Source organism: Panicum virgatum, chromosome 9K, assembly GCF_016808335.1.
Source record: "Panicum virgatum strain AP13 chromosome 9K, P.virgatum_v5, whole genome shotgun sequence".
NCBI classification, from domain to species: Eukaryota; Viridiplantae; Streptophyta; class Magnoliopsida; order Poales; family Poaceae; genus Panicum; species Panicum virgatum.
In genome coordinates this window covers 18373157-18397101 of record NC_053144.1, presented here as the reverse complement: position 1 = coordinate 18397101, position 23945 = coordinate 18373157, and the positions used below count along the sequence as shown (strand labels likewise).

Here is a 23945-nt window from a genome sequence, read left to right as displayed (position 1 = left end):
CCAGCACTCGCGACCAGCGCGCGTGGAGCGGCGCCGGGCGGCACGCCTCAGCTCCCCCACGTGGGTTGAGGTTGCCATGTCGCAGCTCAGCGTCGCGGCCGACGGGGCCACCGCTTCGTCATCACGTGCCTCGGCGTTATCTACACCGGCACCATCACCGACTGCAGCCCCAGTGCCTCCCAGGGGGGCGACTGCACCGTCGCCCTTCCCCTTCGGGATGCGCAACGCTGCCACCTACGCCTCTTCGTCCAGCACCAACTTCGCCGAGTACGAGGATCTACCAGGTCATCACCTCCTGTCGATCCGCAACCTCATCGCATCGTCTCCTGACGACTCCTACCCCAAGACGGCGAGCTCGATCGCCGACGACATCGGTTTCTTCATGGGCAACTTCACGGTTGAGGAGGTCGAGGACTACTCCGGGGTCCGCAACCCCGACGCTTTCCGCTCGTTCCAGCTCGCGGCGGCTTACTGCCTCACCTGCTCTGAGGACTCCAGCGCGGGGGATTACGATCCCACTCGGGAGTGCTTCATGGTCCAGCTCGCGGACGTGCAAGAGGACAACGCTCCGGGCGATGACGGGAACGGCGGGGCAGACGCGAAGGCAAACCAACCGGTGGTGCCGGTTGCGACCCCTTCTTCTTCGTCAAGCTCGGCGACGCGGCAGGCACAGCTGGCACAGCTGGCGCAGCTCAAGGAGCTTCAAGCCAAGCACAACGAGCAGCGTCGGCAGACTCAGGAGCTGCGAACCACACTCGAGCAGCAGCGCACCGCGCGTGGCGCACATGCCCAGGCGGTGGCACGCGTTGCCCGGGAGCGGATCCTAGCCGATGACAAGACCGAGAAACCTCTGGAACTGAAAATGGCCGGCGAAAAACTCGTCGTTGCGGCCTACCTACTCCATGCAATGCCTGAGTCGTCGACGACTTCGGGTCGCAACCTGCGCCGCGAGGCACAGGCGCTCATCGAGCAAGCCGCTGTGCAGCAGGCCGAGAGATCTGCGTCTCGCATGCGCTCGATAGTCCCGAAGCAGCCCGGTGGGACTGCACGGCAGGACCACGAGGTTTCGGTGCACACTCCACCAGGAGGGAAGGGAAAGGCAGCCACAGTGCACGATGCGAAGGCACCCTCGGTGCACGACCGCATCGGAAAAACTCCCGCAAGGGAGCGACTCCACGACACGCGCGGACATGACGGTGACGGTGATGCCCGCAACATCATTAATGGCAGGAAATACACCCCTCGACGGGGTGGACGTTTCGACCCCGAACATGACAGGGGCGAGTCACCGGAGCCTCCGGGCACCCGTGTGTTCAGCCGGGAGATTCGTACCACTCCTTTTCCCCCACGCTTTCGACAGCCTACCACCCTCGTCAAGTACTCGGGCGAGACCGATCCCGCAGTCTGGCTCAATGACTACCGCCTAGCATTACAGCTGGGCTGTGTGACGGACGACGCGGTCATCATTCGTAACCTTCCCCTTCACCTTGCTAATGCCACACGAATGTGGCTCGAGCACTTGCCCGCGGACCAGATCCACAACTGGGCCGACTTAGTCCAGATCTTCGTGGGCAACTTCCAGGGCACGTACGTGCGCCCTGGGAACTCCTGGGACCTCAAAGGGTGCCGGCAGAAGCCCAACGAGTCCCTACGACTACGTGCGGCGCTTCTCCAAGCAATGCACCGAGCTCCCCAGTGTCACCCACATCGAGGTCATCAACGCCTTCCTCGAGGGCACGACGTGCAGGAACCTGGTGCACGAGCTTGCGCGAAGCTGTCCCGCCAACACCAACGAGTTGTTCGACACTGCCACCAACTACGCCGCCGGCGAAGAGGCCGTTGGTGCCATTTTCGACGACAAGCCGAACAAGCGCAAGGAAGATGCGCCCGCAGAGGGCAGCAACGCCAAGACCAATGTCCCCGCCAAGAAACAAAAGCGGGGGAAGAAAGAGAAGAAGCCGGCCCCACCAAACCAGCGTGGACTAGGGCAGATGGAAGACTCCGACGAGGCCTTCGTCACTGCCCCGGACCGCAAAGGTCCTCGAGGCCCCGCTCGAGGCGGTGGCGGCCTGTTCGACGACATGCTCAAGAAGCCGTGCCCTTACCACAAGGGCTCGGTCAACCACACCCTCGAGCAGTGCAAGATGCTCCGGAAGTACTACAACCGCGTCGCGCATCGTGACGAGGACAGGAAGAAGGATGGTGGCGACAAAGGTGGAGACGACGAGTTCCCCCCGGTGGAGAATGCCTTCTTCATCTTTCGAGGGCCGACGACGAACATGACCTCTCGGCAGCGCAAGCGTGAGCGCCGGGAAGTCTTCTCCGTCACCAAGGCCACGCCATCCTACCTCGACTAGTCGGAGGACACCATTTCCTTCGGCCGCGAGGACCACCCCGACTACATCCCACACCCGGGACGGTACCCGCTCGTTGTCGACCCCATCATCGGCAACACCCGCTTCTCCAAGGTGCTCATGGACGGAGGCAGCAGCCTCAACATCATGTACGCCCACACCTTGGAGCTCATGGGGATCGGATTGAACAAGCTCCACCCCAGCAAGTCACCATTCCATGGCGTTGCACCGGGGAAGCGAGTCCAACCCCTCAGCCAGATCGACCTACCCGTTTGTTTCGGCACGGCAGCCAACTTCCGCAAGGAAGTGCTCACCTTCGAGGTGGTGGGGTTTCGGGGAGCCTACCACGCCATCCTTGGCCGTCCCAGCTACGCCAAGTTCATGGCCATCCCCAACTACACCTACCGCAAGCTAAAGATGCCGGGTCCAAAGGGTGTCATCACCGTCGGCTCCTCGTTCGAGCACGCCTACGAGTGCGATGTTGAGTGCGTCGAGCACGTGGAGGCTCAAGCGGAGGACGAGGCCCTCGCAGCCACTCTCGACAAGATGGCAAGCGAGGCCTTGGACTCCACGCACCGGCACGCGGGTAGCTTCGAACCCGCCGAAGGTATTAAGAAGGTGCCCCTCGACCCGAATCACCCCGATGACAAGGCGTTGCAGGTCAGCGCCACCCTCGATAGCAAATAGGAAGTGGTGCTCGTCGACTTTCTCCGCGCCAACGTAGACATCTTTGCGTGTAGCCCCTCGGACATGCCTGGCATACCGAGGGAGGTCGCCGAGCACTCCCTTGATATCCGACCCAACTCCAAGCCGGTGAAGCAGCGCCTGCGACGCTTCGACGAGCTCAAGCGACGGGTGATCGGCGAGGAGCTGCAGAAACTTCTGGTGGCCGGATTCATCAAGGAGGTATTCCATCCCGAGTGGCTAGCTAATCCTGTATTAGTGAAGAAAAAGAATGGAAGTTGGAGGATGTGCGTAGACTACACTAGTTTAAATAAAGCATGTCCGAAGGTTTCCTTTCCTTTGCCACGTATTGATCAAATCGTAGATTCAACTGCGGGATGTGAACTTTTATCCTTTCTTGATGCTTATTCCGGTTACCACCAAATCAAGATGAGAGAGTCCGACCAGATCGCGACCTCTTTTATCACACCTTTCAGCATGTACTGCTACGTCACGATGCCCTTTGGCCTCAGAAACGCCGGAGCTACATATCAGCGGTGTATGCTCCACATATTCGGGGACCATCTCGGGCGGAACGTAGAAGCATATGTCGACGACATCGTCGTAAAATCCAGGGAGGCGGACGACCTGGTAGCCGATCTCAGGATCGCATTCGATTGCCTAAGGGCCAAAGGGGTAAAACTCAACCCCGAGAAGTGCGTGTTCAGAGTTCCTCGAGGCATGATCTTGGGCTTCATTGTCTCCCAGCGGGTCATCGAACCCAACCCTGAGAAAGTCTCGGCCATCACTCGGTTGGGACCTATCCGAGACCTAAAGGGGGTACAGAGGGTCATGGGATGCCTAGCGTCCCTCAGCCGATTCATCTCGCATCTCAGCGAGAAAGTCTTGCCCCTGTATCGACACCTGAGGAAAACTGAGCGCTTCATGTGGACCCCCGAGGCTCAAGAAGCCCTTGACGGGCTGAAGGCATCGCTCACTCACGCCCCATTCTCACACCACCCATAGACGTTGAGCCCCTCTATCTGTACGTAGCTGCGACGACCCAAGTGGTCAGCGCGGTGGTCGTTGTCGAAAGACAAGAGGACGGACATGCTCTGCCTATCCAATGGCCGGTGTACTACATCAGCGAAGTGTTGTCCGAAAGCAAGACACGCTATCCGCAGATCCAGAAGCTGCTATACGCAGTGGTTTTGGCTCGGCGCAAACTGCGCCACTACTTCGAGGCCCATCCCATCACCGTGGTCTCGTCTTTCCCTCTGGGAGAGATAGTCCGCAACAGGGAAGCCAAGGGTAGAATTGCCAAGTGGTCGGTGGAGCTGATGGGAGAAACTCTCACCCCCTCGCAAGGCGATCAAGTCCCAAGTCTTGGCCGACTTCGTCGCTGAGTGGACGGACATTCAGCTACCCCCACCACAAATCCAAGCTGAATGCTGGACCATGTACTTCGACGGGTCGGTGATGAAAACCGGCGCCGGCGCCGGCCTTCTCTTCATCTCGCCCCTCGGAAAGCACATGCGCTACGTAATACGCCTGCATTTCCCCGCGTCTAAGAACATGGCAGAGTACGAGGCCCTCCTCAGTGGCCTCCGCATCGCCATCGAGCTTGGCGTCAAGCGCCTCGACGTACGCAGTGACTCTCAGCTCGTCATCGACCAAGTGACGAATGAGTCTAGCTGTCACGGCCCGAAGATGGAGGCATACTGCAATGCAGTACGCCACCTCGAAGAAAAGTTCGACGGTCTAGAACTCAACCATGTCCCGTGCAAGTACAACGAGGATGCCGACGAACTAGCCAAGATCGCGTCAAGGCGGACCACCGTCCCCCCGAACATCTTTGCTCGCGATATCGCCAAGCCTTCCGTCGAATCCAAGGATCCGGCGGAACCAGGCCCCTCGAATGCTGGGCCCTCTGGCGGGAACCCCTCAGCGGACGAGGCCGAGCCCATGGACATTGACTTTGAGACCTCCTCCATGGACGAAGCCGAAGCAATGGAGATCGACGAGGCCCCTTCTTCGCAACATTGGCGCACCCAGTACCTCGACTGGATGATTCGAGGGATCCTACCCTCGGACCGTGCTCAGGCGCGGCGCCTCGCTAGGCGGGCCAAGTCCTTTGTCCTAATTGACGACGAGCTGTACAAACACAGTCCCTCGGGAGTTTTGCAGCGATGCATCCCCATCCCCGAGGGCAAGGACCTGATCCTTGACATCCACGTTGGCATCTGCGGTCACCACGTCGCGCCATGTACCCTCGTGGGTAATGCGTTTCGACAAGGCTTTTACTAGCCCACCGCGGTCGCCGACGCCACCGACGTCGTGCGAACCTGCGAGGGTTGCCAGTTCTACGCTCGAAAAACGCACCTCCCGGCCCATGCTCTGCAGACCATCCCCGTCACATGGCCGTTTGCCGTGTGGGGGCTGGACCTCGTCGGCCCGCTACAGAAGGCGCCCGGGGGCTTCACCCACTTGTTGGTGGCAATCGACAAATTCTCCAAGTGGATCGAGGCTCGACCCATCGGCAAGATTAGATCCGAGCAAGCTGTTCTGTTCTTTACTGATATTGTCTTCAGGTTTGGGGTCCTGAATTCAATCATCACCGACAATGGCACCCAGTTCACAGGCAAGAAATTCTTGGCATTCTTCGACAGATACCACATACGCGTGGACTGGTCAGCTGTGGCGCACCCACAGACGAATGGGCAAGTGGAGCGTGCCAATGGCATGATCCTCCAAGGACTGAAGCCAAGGATCTTCAACAAGCTGAACAAGTTTGGCCGGAGGTGGCTCACAGAGCTACCCTCGGTTATTTGGAGCCTGAGGACGAGGGCCATGCTCCCCACGGACCTGGAGTACGGGTCACAGAGGCTCAAGGCCTATCAAGAACAGCGGAACCAGCAAGCCCGCGAGGACTCGCAGGATCAAGTGGACGAGGCTCAAGACGTGGCGCTCCTACACTCTGCGCGTTATCAGCAGTCCCTGCGAAGATATCAAGCGCAGAGAGTTCGGCGCCGAGACCTCAATAAAGGGGACTTGGTGCTAAGGCTTCGACAGAACAACAAGGGCCGCCACAAGCTCACCACCGTGGGAAGGCCCATACATCATCGCCGAGGTGCTCAAGCCCGGCACGTACAAGCTGGAAAACGAAAACGGCGAAGTCCTCACCAATACTTGGAACATACAGCAGCTACGTCACTTCTATCCTTAGAGTTCCAAGCTATTTGTACATCGTTTGTACTCGCTTTTACAATTTCCCAAAACAATAAAGGGGTATGCTCTACTTGTTTATTTTTTGGGAACTTTCCGGACCCTCGGGGGCTCGGAGGCACACAAACACTGAGGTACGCCTGGCTTTACCCTCAGCAAAGCCAAGCCTCCCTCGGGGGCTACTATGGGGGGAACCCCCGAACGTCCAAAAAAAATCGCCAACGTTTTTTCGAAAAATTTCTGTATGTAAGTTTCTCGTATACTTGGGAAAAACGGACGCGAGGCATAAGCAACTACGGTACGGGGCCGGCCGAGTCGTGGGGCCGCCTACGCCTCCGGGATACAGCACCCCCCTCACCACCTCACGCCTAAGTCACTTATGAACGCGAAATTCCTCGCAGAAGTTTACCAAAGTCGCATACGAGAACACGGAAAAAGAGTAAAGAAAACGAGGGCTCGAACGCATAAGGCCTCGATGGGCCACACTGTCGATTTACAATCACCAATGTCTTACATCTACAAGTACTATTATGATAAAGTACTAACTTATTACATGGGCTCCGAGGCCCAGACTACCTACAGGTTATCATCCCCCCCCCTTGCGGGTCTTCTATAGCATCGAATTCGGCTATGGGGGGGATGTCGGCTTCCAGCTTCGCGGCCAGGACGATGGCAAACTCCTCGGCGGCGGCGGCGGCGGCGTCATCCATGATGGTCGACGCAGCATCCGCATCGGCGTCGGTTGGGACGACGTACCCCGACGATACCCTCTGGAGGTCCATGATGTAGTGCGTCGAGGCCACGGCGAGGGCTCGCAGGACACCAAGGCGAAAGGTGCTCTTGGCATGGTCGGCGATCCGACCACCTAGCGCTCGCAGGTGGCTGATCACCGAGCTACCAGACACGCTCACAGCGGTCTGCTCCAGGTTCGTATATTCAGCCTGCGCCGCCATGAGCGCGGTGTTGACCGCCTCCTTCACCGCAGTCTCGTTAGCCACTCTCCGCCTCAGCTCTGATCAAAGGAGCCAAGATAAGCTGCGATAAATTAGAATCCAACAACAGCGAAATCTTGAGCACTCACCCGCGATATTCTTCTGTGCTTCCTCCTGCTGGACTCGGGTGGCCCCTTCGAGCGAGGACAAGGAGTCCTCCTCCGCGTTCCGGATGGCCACCTTCTTTTCCTCGAGGGCTTGGCCCTTTTCGTCGAGGGTCCTAGAGAGCGTGGCGACGGTCGCCTTCTCGCCTTGGAGCTCAACCTCCTTGCCTTGGAGCTCGGCCTCCTTGTGCTGGAGCTCGACCTCCTTCTGCTCGAGCGCCGCCCTCACACGCTACAGCTCGGCAGTCTGTGCCTCGGCCTCCTGAGCCTTCTGCTCCGCCGCGGCCCTTTGGACGTCGCGCTCGCCGGCGGTTCGCGCCAACTCTTCCTCTAATGCCTGCTGACGCGCCCCCAGATCTGTCATCTTGGTGTTGGCGTCGATGTTCTTCAGCACCAATTCGGCATTGTGCTGCCCAAGCCAGCGCATTTGGGAGTACAGCCGGTTTAGCTCGTCGCTCTTTTTGCGCGAGATGTCCCTCAGCCGCTGCAAGTGGAAGAGCGTGAATGAACCGAACAAAATCAAGACCAAATACTAACAATTCCGGGAGAGAGCCACCTACCTGGCTGATCTGGAAATCCGTCGTTCTATGAATCTCTAAGGCGCGGTCGAGGTGGCCCAGAATCTGAGAGCCGGCCTCGAACTGCTCCTTCCAGACGGCTTCCTCCTCCTGCTCGTTGCGGAGAAACTCCAGAGGGACCCCGGACTGGACGATCGCCCCGGGACGGGGCCCCTCGGACGTTCCCGCATTGAGTACCTCCTCGGAGGCCGATGTGAACTCGGCAATTCGGTCGGCGGCGCTGGCAGCAACAGCAGGGTCGATGTCCCTCGAATCCCCGTACTCCTCGCTGCTCTCCGGCAGCTGCACCACCGGCACCACGTTCTCCGGCGTCGTTTGCGCCGTTATCGCTACAACAACACCACCGTCCCGGGCCACCGCAGGCTCCGGGACGCAGGTTTCCTCCACTGCCAGCGCCCCTGGCGCCGACTCCTTCTCCATGAGACCCTCGACCCCAGCCCTCGGGGGCACGAGGACGAGGGTCTCCACCTCGATTTGGCTGGAGGGGCGCTCCGAGGCGTCCCCACCAGCTCCTTCTCCTGCGACCGGCCGGGCGGCGCTATCCGCATCGCCCCGACCAGCCTCGACTTCAACGTCCGGCCGGGTGGCGTCATCCGTAACGCCCAGGTCGACCTCCCCCTCGGCGTCAGCCTGGGCGGCCGTTACAGTACCGCCCTGGCCGACGTCGCCCCTGCTCTCCGGCGCTCGAGCCTGTTGGGCCTTCTAAGCCCGTCGAGCCATTGCCTCCGGGAGCTTCGCGGCCTCCGCCACGATGTCCACGACGGGCAGGGGCTGCGGTGCCGTGTGCGGTGTGGCGCGCACCCCGGTCTTGAGGGCCTTGGTCGGCGCAAGCAGGGCTGCATCCCTGGCGACGGCCCCGGAGCTGGTAATCGGGGAAGAAGCACTGAAGTCAGCAGGATTGGGGGTTGATTAAGCGAACACGAAGAATAAAATCAAAATTACTTACCCTGACCGGGCGCTCATGTTGCGCTTGCCCGAGCCGCTCCTTCGGGCCCGCGGCACACTGACACCTCTTGACGACTAACCCGAGGGAGTCGTCCTCGGATCAGCCTCAAGCCTCGAGGCCATCTGTGTGGAAGTCTTCGCACTTGCCGCGGACCCGTCGCCACCCGTCGACACCGCGGGCGCGGGTGTCCTCCTACCCGTCGCCGGTGTTGACGACCTCCCGCCCGCTACCGGCGTAGGCGACCTTCGTCCAGCCAATGGCGCGGGCGATCTCTGCTCCGCCCCTACGAGGGGCGGATCCACCAACGACCCTGGCGTGAGCCTCACCTCACCCAGCGTCACAGGCACGTCCTCGTCGCCAGCCCCTCGATAGACCGGCGGGGAACCCGTGCCTGTCGCCGCCTCGTCGTCGTCCGAGAAGTTGATCTCGGCATCCGAGGAGCCCTCCTCCTCCTCGGTGGACTCGGGCGTAGCGGGCCGTGGCTTCCCCTCTGCGTGCGCAATTTTGCACGCCTTATCGTGCTTTTCCTTCCTCTTCCTAGCGGCGGCGACCTCCGCCGTGTCCTTCTGCTTCTTCACAGCCTCTGCGTGCAGGCGGTTGACTTCGCGTTCCCCCGGGACCGGAGGCCTCGAGGTGTAGACCCTGCGGCTCAACCCCTGCGAAACGCAACCAAGTCAGAATCAGGGAGTGGGGAGAGGAGAAGCACAAATCGGCAACGAATTGAAACTGGAACTCACCACAGAAAGGTACCCCGCCTCGGGGCGCATCTTGATCTTCCAAAGATTCTCGGGGTTGTCAGGGAACTCCGCCACCGCGTTCCTCGCCCTCCGGGCAGTGACATCACGGGGGAGCAGCACGGGCGACGTCCTCGAGCCCGAGGCCAGGGCCTTGGGGGCGAGGTCGAAAATCGGCAGGCTCCTCTCCGTGAGAGGAATCACCCTCTGCCATTGAAAGTTCGCGATGACGGCCGCCGCCATCCACCCCCCTCCTTGCCAGATGCTGCAACGCCTCGGTGAGCACTTCGAGCCTGGCCTGATGCGCTGGGGGCGATACCCCCCAGTCCCACTTCTCCGGCCTCTCCCGGAGCACCTTATTGGTGAACGCCGGGAGCCGGTTGCCGAAGTTGCGCCGGTAAAACCACCCTTGAGTCCACCCGGCGTTGTTCATCGTCATCCTGTTGGGGATGTACAAACTCCTCAGGGATGGGCGCAGGTGAAGCATCAGACCGCCGGCGCGGGTGAACCTCTTCGGCTGGCCCCGTACGTTCTCGATGAAGAGCTCTCCACGAAACAAATGGATCCACAGATCCCAGTGCGCCTCGATCCCTAGATACCCCTCGCAGACAGCGACGAAGACCGCCGCCTGCGATATGGAGTTGGGGTCGAAGTTGTGCAGCTCCACCCATAGTACTCGCACAACGCCCGCATGAATCTACCGATGGGGACGCCGAATCCCTGCTCGTGGAGTCGCACGAGACTCACGACGAAACCCTCGGGGGGATTCGGTTCGGTCTCCTCCGACCGCGGGGGAATCCATGCCGGCCGCTCCGAGTTGATGTTCACCGGCAGCAGCCTGTCGACGACCAGGTGCTCCAAAACCGCCTCGGTGGCGGTGGACTTCCCCCACAACAACGGCTCCTGGACATCCGATATCGTTTCAAACCGCTAGGGGGTGCGGGAAGGCAAGCTCTACAGTGGCTAAGGTGTGCTCTTGCTCTCTCCTTCTTCCTCCTCTCGCTCTTGGTTCTAGGCTCAGCATGCAGGGGAGGCGGGAAAGGCACGGGAGACGAAGGCAAAATGGCCAGGTGAGCCCAAACAATCCCCGTTCCCCATTTTTATCCATCAAAATAGGCGGATTCGCCGCCGTGGCCCGAATCCGCCGCATTCAATGCGGTAGATTTTGTTATCGCTGACGGCTGGGCCCCACGACCGCGGAGTCTCCCACGCGCGCAGTTGGTAATAATTACGGCGTAGTAACCGACGGGCACGGCGCAGCTGTAGAACTGTTCTATCCGTCAGCCGCCGCCCACGCCTCTTCGCCTACCCGAGGCAGCCGCCTGAAAAGGCGCGCCCGCACTGCACCGCACGTATTGGGCCACGTCGCCCACGACCAGCGAAAGACCCGCGCGCACGACCTGCGACTCCGCGCCGTTTGCGAACCGTGATGGAATATTCCTTTCGGGGGCTCTTCACCCTCGAAGGAACCTCATTCCGAGGCCTTACTGATCAGGGGTTCGAAGCCTGGCCCGTCGAGGGTTCGACAGGCGCCCCAGATCGCCAGAGCCAGGGACTGCATGGATGTGCCGTACAAGCTACCCTTGAACGCGGAGTTCGAGACATCCTACGCAGTATTCAAGGCCAGTCGAGGGTGCCTAGTAGGGGGATCACATCAAGGGAGAGAATCGAGCCTTCGGACCCTATCGAACGGGTCCGAGCCTCGCCTAGCGAACCTTTGCAAGCGCTTTATGTGACGTGTCCACGAACCACGAGCCGACCCTTATCGAATGGGGCACGGACGTCCACTTGAACTACCCGATAACAGGTCACTGAAGCAGCCATAGCTCGCGGCCCGGGCATGGGTAGCATGGTGCGCTTCACCCCCTCCTCCCTGCGGAAGGGCGACGAGGGTCGTAATAAAAGTTGAGGGTCCCCTGAACGCCTTCACGCAGGCCGGGGCTCGGAGGCTCCTCGCACACCGCGGCTCAGACCGCACCCTCGAATGGGTCGACAACCGTCGATTACGAAGTTCCATGTGTTCAACCAAAACCCCCACTCTTAACGCGCGCCTGCCAGATGGTTCAGCAGGACTCAGGGTCGCTGTGCCAGCACGAAAAACACCAAGGCCGGCCGAAAGAAATGCCGATGCCGGCTGAAAAAGAGGTTGGACGGCCACCTTAGTAAAGCAACAAAGCAGGGCGATGTTTATAGCCCTTGGACGAGTGCAAACACTCCTCCAAGGCCTCGGGGGCTACACCCGTGGGTGCGCTGACGCGCCCCCACGGAAGAAACTTAACACATTCGATGACCAAAATCCTCTGCAGGGGTGACGCTCACCCTTACACCCTCGATCATCCTCTCCGCAAAGGAGAAGGAGACTTCATCGCTCTTTACGAACAAATATTACAAAGGGTTACCGGCTCGAAGCCGTCGAAAAGTACAAATGCGTTGCCACCCGCATGGCAATTTTCCCTGTCTTGGGGAGGAGCGAGCGCCGATGAAGAGCACCGAGTCCTTGGCCGACATCGCAACCAGGCTGCTCGGGATTGCGAGGAGCAGCCCCAGACCGCATGGGTCCGGCGGGATGCCCTCCTCGCAAGCTTTCTTCTAGCGTCTCCTCCACCGAAGACCTTGCGGGGGGTCAAGCTGGCGGACAGCACCCTCTGCACCATCTCCCCGAGAGCAACGTTGTCGCCAAGAGGGACGATGCGAAGAACGGCCACCAAACCTGGCGCCGACGCCATGGTCAGGCGTCTCAACGCCCCTTCAGGCTGAGGGACATCGCAGAGGCAGGACCCCTTGGGCCCAATGTTCTTCTGCTAATCCCACAGAAGCTGAGGGATGGTGAGCACGCCCTCTCCAGCTTTCCCTCACCGCTCGCAAACATTCTTCTAGCATTAAAGCCTAAAGAAGCCAGGCCACCCCGTCCGGGGGATGACCGTGAAAGGCAAAGGGAAACATTACTAGACTTAGGTGATGCTAGAAGTAAGAGCAGGGAAGTTGGAGAGGAAAAGGAGTCCCACAATCCCTATTTATAGCCGCATCGGGCGGCAAGCTTTAAGCCTGTCGCAAGGGGAAGGCATGGACCGCTCGTGACGGTGCGGCACCCCACGAGTAAAAGATGCCCTCGGTTACCGTGCCGAGACGTGACCAAACAACGCAAAGCCGAGCCCCTGGACGCTGAGCAGCCCAGCATCGGCGCTGGTCGACTGCCCTCGAACGGCGCGTCGCAAGGCGACTAGGGAAAGCAGGACTGAGACCCTGAACGCGGGACAGCGCGGCAATAGCACCAACTGCAGAGCAGCAGGCGCCATCATGGCCCTAGCCTGCTCAGCGCGCTGACGCGTCTCGCCACCCGAATAAGACAAGAAGGCGCGCGCGCCTCGAAGTGCTTTTTCCGCAGGCGCACTACCCCGACCGACGAGTTGTCGCATCCACCAGGCCAGCATCCGGATGCGTTTGGTGGGAGCGCAGCACCGATCGATCACATCAAGGGGTAAATTTGCCGAAATACCCTTTGGCCGAATCCCCTGACTCGACCAAAGGCTCGGGGGCTACTGTCGGGTACCATGATTAGGGGCACCCTAATCAGAGGACTAAAACCGCCCTAAAAACGCAATAATATGCTGAGCAACCGGGCCCACGAAAGTCTACAGCCTCCTTCCAACCTGGAAGAAAGGAAATGACTCAAAGAAGCCCAACACACGGCCCACGTATGCAGTGCGGCCCATCCGCACCCCCCTCTCGGACCCGCGGGGTGAGCTCCGCCTCGCTCGAGGGCTCCCCGTCGAAGCCCTCGACCGCGCCCCGCGTGTCCGCCTCGCTCGAGGCCACCCTTCGGCGGAAGGGACAAATGGCCCTTTCGCTCACCCGCCCGCCGTACGGAGGTATTAATGCCAACCACTCCTCCACAGCACCCGGGTCAGACGGCGTCAGGCCGCCATTCCCCACAGTGGTTGTGACCGGAGTCTCGTCCGCCAACTCCGGTCACTGCTCTGCCATTTCGGACGCTGTGGCGACACTGTGGGAACTTGCGACGTGGTGCAAGACGTGCTCGGCACTGCTCCAGCTACTATACTGCCAACTCCCCATACCTCCTTCGTACTTTCCCTTCCGCGGAGCCCTCGAACGGCATGGGCACGACCCTCGAAAGCGGCTCCGGCCTTGACCGGGACAAGACCCTGGCCTGTAGGACCCTCGGAACGCCGCCACGCCACGCCTGGAGGATGGAACCCCCACAGCAACGACCATTCTGCCCGATGGAGCCAGGACGCCGGCGCGATCTCCGCCCGCGCACGCGTCTGCGTGACACGTTGCGGCTCCGGACCCCTCCCGAGCAGCTAGCTGAGCCGAGAGCTCGCGAGAGTCCTGATGGCACGTGGAGGTCCCGGACCCATCCGCGGGAGTCCGGATGGCACGTGGAGGTCCCGGACCCACTTGCGGGGGTCCGAGTCCACGGCCACAGGTGCTGAGCATTTTCCACCTCTGGGACACGTGGTGACACCGGACCCGTCCCCGAGCGGGAAGCGGGTCCGGGACCGGGACCGTTGGTCCGGTGAGATGGAGTCAAGGACGATGCCCAGGACGACTGCCACGACCGGCGCCATACCCCACAGTGTACTTTTCACAGTACTCGATCACTGCATCCCCGCGATTCGGGAAGAAGACGACGACTTCCACGATCCCCTGTGCATGTACACCGCCCCTCCTTGTGTCTATAAAAGGGGGGTCGGCCCACTCGGTAGAAAACAATGCTTCGCACTACTAGCTGAGCACATACGTTCCTCTGAACCCCGATATTGGCACTCGTCTCAATCAACTCCTCCTCTAGCAGTAACTTGGGAGCTTTCCTCCCTCTCTCGCCCCGCTTGTACACCTACTACAGGCATCACCGGTGCAAGATAGTACAGTGCTCCCGCACACCTTTTTGGTGGACGTACGGCCCCACGGGCACCGACACAAGCAACATTCCACATCCATCTCGGAGACCGGTAGCTTTCGATCGTGGCTGATCATATCGTTCGCGGACGCCGCGGCGTCCGGCCGGAACCAATTGAAAGCGCGCGGCCGGGGGAAAACAACATGGGCGTTCCCCGTGAAGGCGCAGCCAACCACGACCACGAGGCGTCGAGGCCCCTCCGGCGGAAAGGGACTCGTGCCTGCTTGCTATTCCTCGTGTGGGGGAGAGCTGTCCCGTCGGCGCTCCGTTCCGTTCCGGGCACGGGAATTGCAGACGCCGACCGGGATGGCACCTGGTTACACAGCCTTACAGGGACGATGTCGCTGCAGATGGTTCAGGGTCAGGGTTCAGTTCAGTTCAGATTTTCAGAAGAGCAAGCCAGGCGGCTACGCCATGAAGGCCAACGCCTGTGCGTGTAATTTAAATTTACTCGGTGCATTTAGAAGCTGCAAGTACCCAGTCTGAAACACTGTGGAGATCGTACGACAGCAACGGATCCTGAAAGGCTGCCGCCGGCCGGCGCAGCTGATCTGAAAGTTTTACGGCTCTGATGAGGAGAGAGAGGCTCTGAAGTCTGAACACACAAAACCCTGCACCAGACTGACGCGACTCTGAAAACCATACGGTTCTGAGCGCGCGCGCACACTGCCTTGTTTAGTTCAAAAAAGCGTCCAAAATTTTTCGCTCACGCACGTCACATCAAATCTTACAATACATATATGAAGTATTAAATATAGTTAAAAAATATAACTAATTGTATAGTTTAGTTATGAATGACGAGACAAATTTTTTAAGATTAATAGTTACCAAATAAAATCGAAACGTGCTACAGTAACTTTTTCGCAAACTCTCCCACAGCCTAGTAGTAGTACTGAAACTCTCAAAGGTCGGTCAGTCAGGCTCCTCGCCCTCACATTTAACGCACACGGTCTCCGGGCACCTCGCCTTCATTGCTCTTGCTCAGCCAGCGCCTGAACCTGAACTCACGCGACGCCCGGACGAGAGGCGCCTGCACCTGTACTTCTACTTCCAAGCTCGCCCGCGAGGCCAGCGAGCCAGTCTGATGATCCAGCGCGATCGCCGCGTACGGACGGGCGCCCCGCTCTGCTCACCACCCTCCCCTGCCGCTCTAACCGTGCGTGCGGCCGGCATTAAGTGGGGCGCCGGCGCCCGCCCGAAGTGCGCGGCTGCCGCTGTCGCCGGAGCTCCGCCCGGATCTCTCTGACCGGCCCACCCGCCCGCCCGTCCCAACGTTTCGGTTCTCCACGGAAGCGCGGCGTGGTCACCGGTCAGGACTCGCCGTTTTAACCGCCGCAGCTGCGTGGGCCGGTGGCAAACGGAGGGAGGGTTCAGAGTTCGGAGTCAAAGATGAACAGCTCTCCGGTTCCGTGATCGCTACGGGTAACTAGTCAATGACCCGAAGGTACTCCCTCCATTCCAAAATGCATATCGTTTTGAATTTTCTAGATTTATACATTTTGCTATGTATCTAGACATATGTTATATCTAGATGTATAGTAATCACTATAAATCTAGAAAAGCCAAAACGACCTACATTTTGAAACGAGAGTAACAAGTTTAGGTGAAGGCAGCTTGAGCTCCGATCCACTGGTCGGTCCGCAAGCCATACACCCGTAGCACACTGCATACTACTAGTACACTACTATATCTGCAATGCCACGGCGCCACAATTATTGGAGGTGCACCACCAAAAGGGAAAAAAAAGAGAGGACAAACTGGCTGAGGAGACCCTGGTGACAGGAGCGCAGTTTGGCAGCGTGCCGTGCAGATAGTTACTGGATAGCACGGCTCGCCACAGGTAGCTAGCAAGCATCTGCTTCTTCTTCCCGGTGATTGACGCGCTCGATACCGACTGTTAGTGCCCTGTTTTTCCTACTAATAACCATCGAACTGTCAACCACTCCCGTCCCGGCAGACCCGGCCCTTTCCCGTGTGGTCGTTTAGTATGCTACCACTTGTTACCTCCTCGGAGGCCGGGTTCCAGAATTGTTCCGTTCCGTTTCGCTGTCGTGGTGCTGTTACCGTGTGGTCAGCTGCTAGCAGCTAGCCGATAGATAGATAGATAGATAGATAGATAGATAGATAGATAGATAGATAGATAGATAGATGCTCGCGGATAGACACGGTGAATAATTATTCCCCTCCCCTGCGGATAGAACGGGACGGAGGTTGGACGCTCGAACCGGTAACAGATCCGGGCAGAGCTAGCTAAGCTTGCGGGAAGCTTTGGTCTCCTCAGGCGCAGCGGCGAGACGAGGCGTTGTCTCTTCGGACCGGATCGGGACAGGCCAGGCCAGCCTTCTGTGTATGAACAGCGTGGTAACAGCCCGAAATCTCGGCTGATATTTCTGACCGCGATCCCATTAAATTCCCAAACCGCCGGCGCCGTATTAACCCAGGGCATCGTACGGGCGGGACACGGACGGAACGGAACGGAGGCGGGCTTGGCTTCTCCGTTGCGGCACGCATCTGGTTCTCAGTTCTCATCCGATGGAACGTGCATGGATGGCGAGGCATCTCTCCTGTCTCTCGAGGCCCTGCCACTGCCAGCGGTGGCAGCTCCAACCGCGCCTTGTCGCCACGCGAAACATGCTGGACGGCGACGGCGCAGTTCGTGGGATTCTCGGTTAGGTTTCCTACCATCTTCCACAGGTTCTTCAGAGAGGTTAAAAGTTAAAAAGGTGAACCGGTCAGAGGACCCGTCGCGTGTCAAACCAAATTCTACTACCTAGTTGGTATCGCCGGCGTGGACGGCAACATCACCTAGCGACCTAGTCCCCCGGCTGCACGCAAGGTAACAGGGCCTCCTGTCTTCTTTTTACACCGGAACAGGTTACCTACTGGGGGCAGAACGGTTAGGGGCGGTAGCGCGAGCCTTGCTAGAAAAGCGTTGGTGTGGTAAGTGGTTAGGCAGGGAACTGACAAAACATGGAGCGTGGAATCTGCAAGAAGCGCTGGTACAAGTGAAAGGAGTTTTTTTTTCTCGTCACAAAGAAACTTCCATGGCGCGGTCCTCTTGATCCGAAATCAGATGCCGCTTGCGACTGACATGGAATAGGTGATGAGGACCACACGCGCAGAATGCGTGGTCACGGGGGATTTGGTGGTAGCCAATGCTACACTAGAGAGTCCACCAGGATCCAGACCAGACGGAGCTCGTGCTCTGAACCTGGAAGCCGGCTACGGGATTGGTGGGCGGCCAAAGGAACTATGGGAGCAAGGGAGGAGCGTATTTGATCGTGTCCAGCACAAAGTCTTCCTTCCGTCTCAACGCACTTGCAAGTTGCATCAGCATGCCAAGCACATTGACCTGACATCACACGATCTTTGGTGCAAAGTTAAACATAACTGAAAACAAGACCCTGCAATAGTAGTTACATTCCAGATTTCCAGGAAACATTACCGGGGTCATCAAACACGATCGAGTTGTGGAAATTTTAGCTTGTTTGGTCCGTAGTCACAATTATTTTGCACCGTACCTTCCAGTACTGTGTACAGCACTTGCAGCTTAAAAGCCCATGCAATACGATCATACCAAGGTTCCATGCTGCATCTTCGAGTCATGTATATGACATATCAAGATAGAACTACAAGGTGGGAAACAAAACTACATCGGCCTAGATGGGCCTAAAAGAGTGGGAAACAAAACTACATGGGCCTAGATGGGCCTGAAAGTCTCTTTTTAAGACATAGATGGGCCTCAAAGACTGTTGATCCTCAATGTTCAGAGTCCACAGAACATGTCAACATTACTCTACGAAAATAACATTGCAAATGTAGGTTAAAATCTGTTTTGCTGGAGGCTGGAGAGCACATGCATAAGCATAAAGCATTGCTCAGAGGATTAATTGGCAGAAACTTATATTTAACAATAAGCATTCCGTGCAATAAGAAGCCGTGAAAAAAAGACCTGTAACCCTCACACAAACTGACTAGAACAAGTGGCAATTTAACTAGTAACAAGATTAGGCAATTGGAAAGGGAGTTAGGTCCACGTCCACGCTCATTTTAAATATCAACACTAGACATACCGCAATAATGGTTTCAAGTTTCAACACTTAGATGATGTCAGACAGTCACACAGAACAGAAAGGAAAGCATGGACTTCACAGGCCTGCTCTGTTTAGCTCATCGAAATTTCACAAGATTCGATTCCCTCAGAAATTTGTAAAATTCCCCATGTTCAAAAGGGCCCTATAAATCTTAGGACTAAATAAGACCAAATTCTAAAGTCAGTGTACTATATCAAACTGTATCCAATCTGGAACCCACTGCGGCTCTTTAGGTAATGCTTCACTTTCACAGGAGATGGTTTTTGGAATGTAACACGAAAGAATAGATCGAATGGATTCTCCCTCATGGCTCTTGTGCTTTACACTTGTTCCACAATCTAACTAGGGTATCAACTATGAAGAAGGGTTACAGTCTTACAGCTCTACAACCCGCAACTAACATATCACCACTCTTACCTGATTTCATGAATTTCAAGGAGAATCCATGAAGGTGAGTAAGCTGGTCTCGGAGAATGAAACCAGCCAGTTATTTCTCTCAGACTAAAGGTTTAGTCAAAGATCTCTCTTCACTAGGTCTAAGGCCGCAAGTATCATACACCAGCCGCATAGATGTTCCAAAGCAAAAAAATTCTCCAGTATGTCTTTTCAGCAAATTCTTCTGTCAGCACTCAGCAACAGCTACAAAAGGCAATTTCAGAAAACTCAAGTCAATCTGGCAGCTTGTACACTTCTATATTGCACTAAGATATATTAATATTTCCAATGAAGTCAACCAAGACAACACATAACTTTGCTAACAGATGGAATATATGCAAGAACAAAATGAAATGCTGGTTATAGCAAGCATTATATGTAAACCTGAAAAAAAAAGGTACTTAAGAGTTAAGAGAGAGAGATAGGACACAGTCAATAACAAGTTAACAACACATACAAACACAAAATGTTAAATATTTTGTTGCATAAGGAAAAACAAATTTCCAAAATAATTAATTTCATTTAGGTAAATGCTAACGCAGCATCTTGAGTTTTCTTTTACCTATTCTCGATTTTTTCCCCACCTGTGATGCAGATTTACTTGAAAAGAACTTTGATTTATTTTCTAAATTTTACAAGGTGTGAAAGATGGAAGCCTCGTGCAAACTCAAAATACAGAGGAAAACAAAATATTGAGGTAGCGGTGCATATACGATTTCTAAAATAACCGTTGATCTCCACGAATAAGATTCCATGTGCTGGTGTGACTATGAACAGTTAACATACTATCTCTGCAAGCATACTACTGGAATAAATATACCTGAGAACAGATAATTGATTTGTAACAAGCAGCAGATTTGGGCTTTTATGTTTTCATCTCTAGCTACTTCTATAGGCTTATAGCTTTTATAGTTGTTGAGCTTAAGAAAACGAAACCTCGTGCTTGATATTTGATATTGCAAATGTATACTAGAGAAGATGATGAACTTCAGTGTTGTGCACTTTCAGGTTAAATCATGTTTTCCACTAACAGGATTTTTTACAACTAAATAATTGAATTACTCCAAACAACTGCCCCTAAATTTTGCCCAGGAAAATGGGATATACTGGTTGATCAGCAATATAACTGGTAACTAGACCAGCAATCAGCTTTTGATGAGCACGTGTATTTATAAGACTAGATCTATGCAAAGCAACCGTGTACCCCTTGACTCAGCATTCTCCTAGTCTGGACCCAACAGTAGCATAGTTTATGACTACACCAGAGGATCTTATAAAGTCAGACAGTAGTTCTGTAGACAAGTGCTCTCATGTTTCCAATCAGCAGGCATACTGTTCTTTTCTGTCATTCTTTTTCACTTTTTCAGGAACATGCACATCTATATATCCCTCTAGGTCCTGTTTCGAGGAAAAGAAAAGCTGAGACTTGAACTAGACTCAGGTTTATAACAATTTGGAACTCCCAGGGTTCAGCACACAAGGCTTTTCCCAACCAGAAAGGAACTATAGTTATTAACTTCTGTACATATCATTTCCATATCTCATTCAGTAAAAGCAGAAAGAGTAAGGTTGGTCGTTGGCGTTCATGTTAAACTTAAAGCTGTTAAAACATTGGCCCCAAATGATGGCTCAATTTATCTGTTCTTGGCAATAAAATAAAATGATTGCATCAACCACAAGATAGGTCAATAATACTGGAACAACAAATTGTATTAGCCTGAGAAGCCATCTGAACATTTTTGTACTAAAGTGCCCATTAGGATGCAGGTACTTCTCATGCTTAACACTAACAAGCTGTTTTTAAATGTAATCTACTAAGAGAGGATGCAGAAACTACCTTCAGTAACTACAAGTATAACTAGCAGTTGACCACTGTCAAGCACTTGGGGCAGAAAAAGAGCCCCCATAACACTTGACTCAAAGAATGTAGGGTGGTAACTACATCTTCCAGGTATCATCAGGACAGAAAATATACATCTCTGTTTTCCATCAGTCATAGGGAATCAGAAGCTGAACCAAAAGTCCCACGCCCACATTGCCGAACAAACATAAACAGAGTACCATTAATAGACCCTTTAAGTGCACTGCACAACCTTCTTGGTGCCTGTATCAGCAGAATGATAGCTTAACACTTGTAAAGAATTGAGAGAGAAAATGAGGTGCTGCTAAGGAATGATAGTACATACCAGATGCCAGCGCTTGCTTAATGGAGAAGAAGAAACTTGGATCTCATCTATGTCTGCTAAAGGGGGTGACCGGAAGCAAAACACCTTTCTTTTGAGGTCATCCCTACCACTTGATCGCATGTAAGATCCCCTAGTTATGTTTCCATCCTTCCAGATTTCCTTCAAGAAAAATAAGATAGGCTTCTTGCACAAAGACTTCTGAACATCCCTAGTGTCAAAATCAAATTCATTTCTCTGAATCATCCTATTATAAGCAATATAAGTCCTTTGTGATCGCTCCAAATCACGAGGAAGAAGAACATTGGGGTATACTTCAATAGCATAGCCCAATGAGACAGAAAATGTAAGCTTTTGGCTTTGATCGTAGCAAACTGAAAGCTGCAGGAAGCTCATGGGTTCCATTTTCATTGCCTTTGTAAACAGATCCAAACTCTCAAGAGAGTTCAAACCAGGGTATATGGGGTCCACAAGCTCCAAGTGGTGGATACTGATGAAAGGAGCAATTGGATGAGACACCAATAAACCATGAGCATTGCCTCTGATATCCCACTGATATATGACACAAGGGGGAAAATGACATTAGAAGGATGGATGGATTCATATGCCCAATCAAAGAAGCTGAAAAAAAGAATAATTTTGCAGGATGATTGCAGAAAACAAAACAAACTTTGAATACTAAGCTATTATCATTTTCAAAGTTCAAACACATCCTCTGCCTATTTGACAGAGATGCATTGAGAGACAGTACTGTAGAGCAACCAAGCAGATCCTGGCAAAAGTGTAGGGTCCAGAAAAGAGACTAAACAAAAGTAACCTTCAAGTCCTACCAAACTTCCTTTCACTGTCATAACCACCCTGGCAATACCTTACTTTTGATGAGGCATTAAAATCGATGATATAAGTTATAACTGACCAGCTCAGATGGCACAACAGTGGAAAGCGTCACCTTCCTTTCTGCCCTAAGGAAACAAGCATGACTGATGTGGTAAAGTTCCAAACAACGCATCAATTGAGACATCCAGGACCAGGATCCAGCCCAAGCTCTACATCACGATAGATCCATGAAGATTCCATACATTTTGTTGGTTTATATTCAGATTTCAGAGTGTGTAACTACTCGTGAATTGAATGGGGGAAGACATCTAGTCCTCGGGTTACTTTCATGATGTGGCTAAGAACCTTTTTAGGAGCAAGTCCTATACAGCAAAACTGTCTAAGCACTTCAATTGCTTCATGAATATTAACTGGATCAGAGGTGCTTGCACCAGCTTTACGATGCAATTCCCACAAAATGTTGAAGGGTAATCTAGATACCTGGTGGAATCCATACTCGCGAGATAGGGGCACACCGAGCTCCGTAATGCAGGCATGAAGGCGATCGTCACTTCCATGCAGCTTGGGGTACCTCTCGATGCACACATCGAGCGTCTGCGCGAGTGCGACAGCGAGGGGGAAGCTGAGCGCGACGCCGCCGCCTCCAAACGCCATGCTGTGGCTGAAGTAGGTGTTTGCAGAGTGGCTCTCGGACGACGCCCCGACGTACACCATCTCCCTCCAGTCGTACTTGCTGAGCACGGCGACCAGGTTGTCCGCGCACAGCACGGTGTCGTCGTCGACAAGCACGACCCACCGCACGCCCGCCCCTCCGCCGATGAGTCGCACGGCCTCAGCGACGATGCGCGCGATCCGGAGTCCCGACGGGTGGCCCGTGGGGTTAGTGTACCTGAACCTGGAGGTGTCCTCAGACACCCGGATCGGCGGTAGGGATCCCTCCCAGGAGGCGCTGGGCCCCGGCGCGGCGGGCGCGCCCGCGTCGAGCCAAACGTGGCCGCGCATCGTGGCGGGATCCCACCACAGGCGGACGTACTCGCGGCGGCGCGGCCAGAGATGCGCCGACCCCGCGATGCCGAAGACGATGTGGCCGAGCGAGAGAGGCGAGGCCGCGCCGGGGCCATCGACCGCCGCGCCCGCATCCGAGAGCGCCGAGTGCTCGGAGGCGGCGGGCGGGGCCCCCTGGGACGGGGAGAGCACGAGGAGGAGCCAGAGCGCGGTGGCGAGCAGCACCGAGAGCAGCGCCAGCACGGCGGCGGCGAGCGGGCAGTGCCGCGGCGGCAGGAGCGCGAGCGGGAGGAGCGGCGGCGGCGAGGGGGCTGCGTGGTGGGGCTTGGGCATTGGGCTCGGGGGTACACGCCGCCGCCGCCGGTGCCCACGGACATTGGGGGTTGTCGCAGGCGGGACGTGGCGATGTTTTAGGGATGGACGGTGCGAGACGGGTGGCTGTCTCCTACTTGCAGTTGTAAACACCATACCATTCCATTTCAAATTCCATTCGCCCTTTTCTCCCCAGACAGAAAACCAATTATTCCCCTTTCCTACAATTAATTTTGAAATCTCAGCTCCTGACCGTGCCTTTAAATATTCATTCAGATGGTTTGAATTTGAATTCCAGATCACAGTGTCAACTGCCAAGTCCACGAAAGCGAGAGATTAGCGGGATTTAAGATTGCACGTGGAGGATGGTGGCTGGATTGTTTGCTGCTGATTATATGCATAGTTTTTATCTTATTTTTTAAGAGAGAATCATAGGTTTCTTCTGACTTGTAGTGTAGGTGAACGGTACCACAAGCTTCAGAAAAGAATATATTGATGTAGTGGGCTACAAGCGAGTGAAGCGAGGCAATGCCATGTGTCTAGAGATTGTGATCGCAAGAAT

The 23945-nt window shown here is 55.5% G+C and overlaps 1 protein-coding gene across 2 annotated transcripts; it reads right to left on the bottom strand.

Annotated features, from left to right (window-relative positions):
• Positions 1-18601: 18601 nt before the first annotated feature.
• Positions 18602-23485, bottom strand: LOC120648431. 2 transcript variants are annotated; one of them, XR_005664943.1, is made up of 4 exons: positions 22547-23485; positions 21233-21781; positions 20884-21150; positions 18602-19250 (listed from the first exon to the last, which is right to left on the bottom strand). XR_005664943.1 is itself a non-coding variant. In XM_039925210.1 (3 exons), the coding sequence occupies exons 1-3, from the start codon at positions 23402-23404 to the stop codon at positions 21040-21042; spliced, it is 1518 nt and encodes a 505-aa protein (XP_039781144.1). In that variant the 5' UTR covers positions 23405-23485; the 3' UTR covers positions 20711-21039. The 2 variants fall into 2 exon arrangements, 1 of the variants encoding a protein (XP_039781144.1); XM_039925210.1 differs by lacking the exon at positions 18602-19250 and having other exon boundaries at positions 20711-21150.
• Positions 23486-23945: the final 460 nt, after the last annotated feature.

What these genes read in the sequence shown, in the direction of transcription:
- LOC120648431 (XM_039925210.1), bottom strand. Translation starts at nt 23,404, where the DNA reads ATGCCCAAGCCCCACCACGCAGCCCCCTCGCCGCCGCCGCTCCTCCCG. An exon ending in GCGAGTATGGATTCCACCAG is followed by an intron (nt 21,782 to 22,546) that starts GTATCTAGATTA and finishes GTCATATATCAG; the next exon opens with TGGGATATCAGAGGCAATGC. An exon ending in TAAGCAAGCGCTGGCATCTG is followed by an intron (nt 21,151 to 21,232) that starts GTATGTACTATC and finishes CTGCTGATACAG; the next exon opens with GCACCAAGAAGGTTGTGCAG.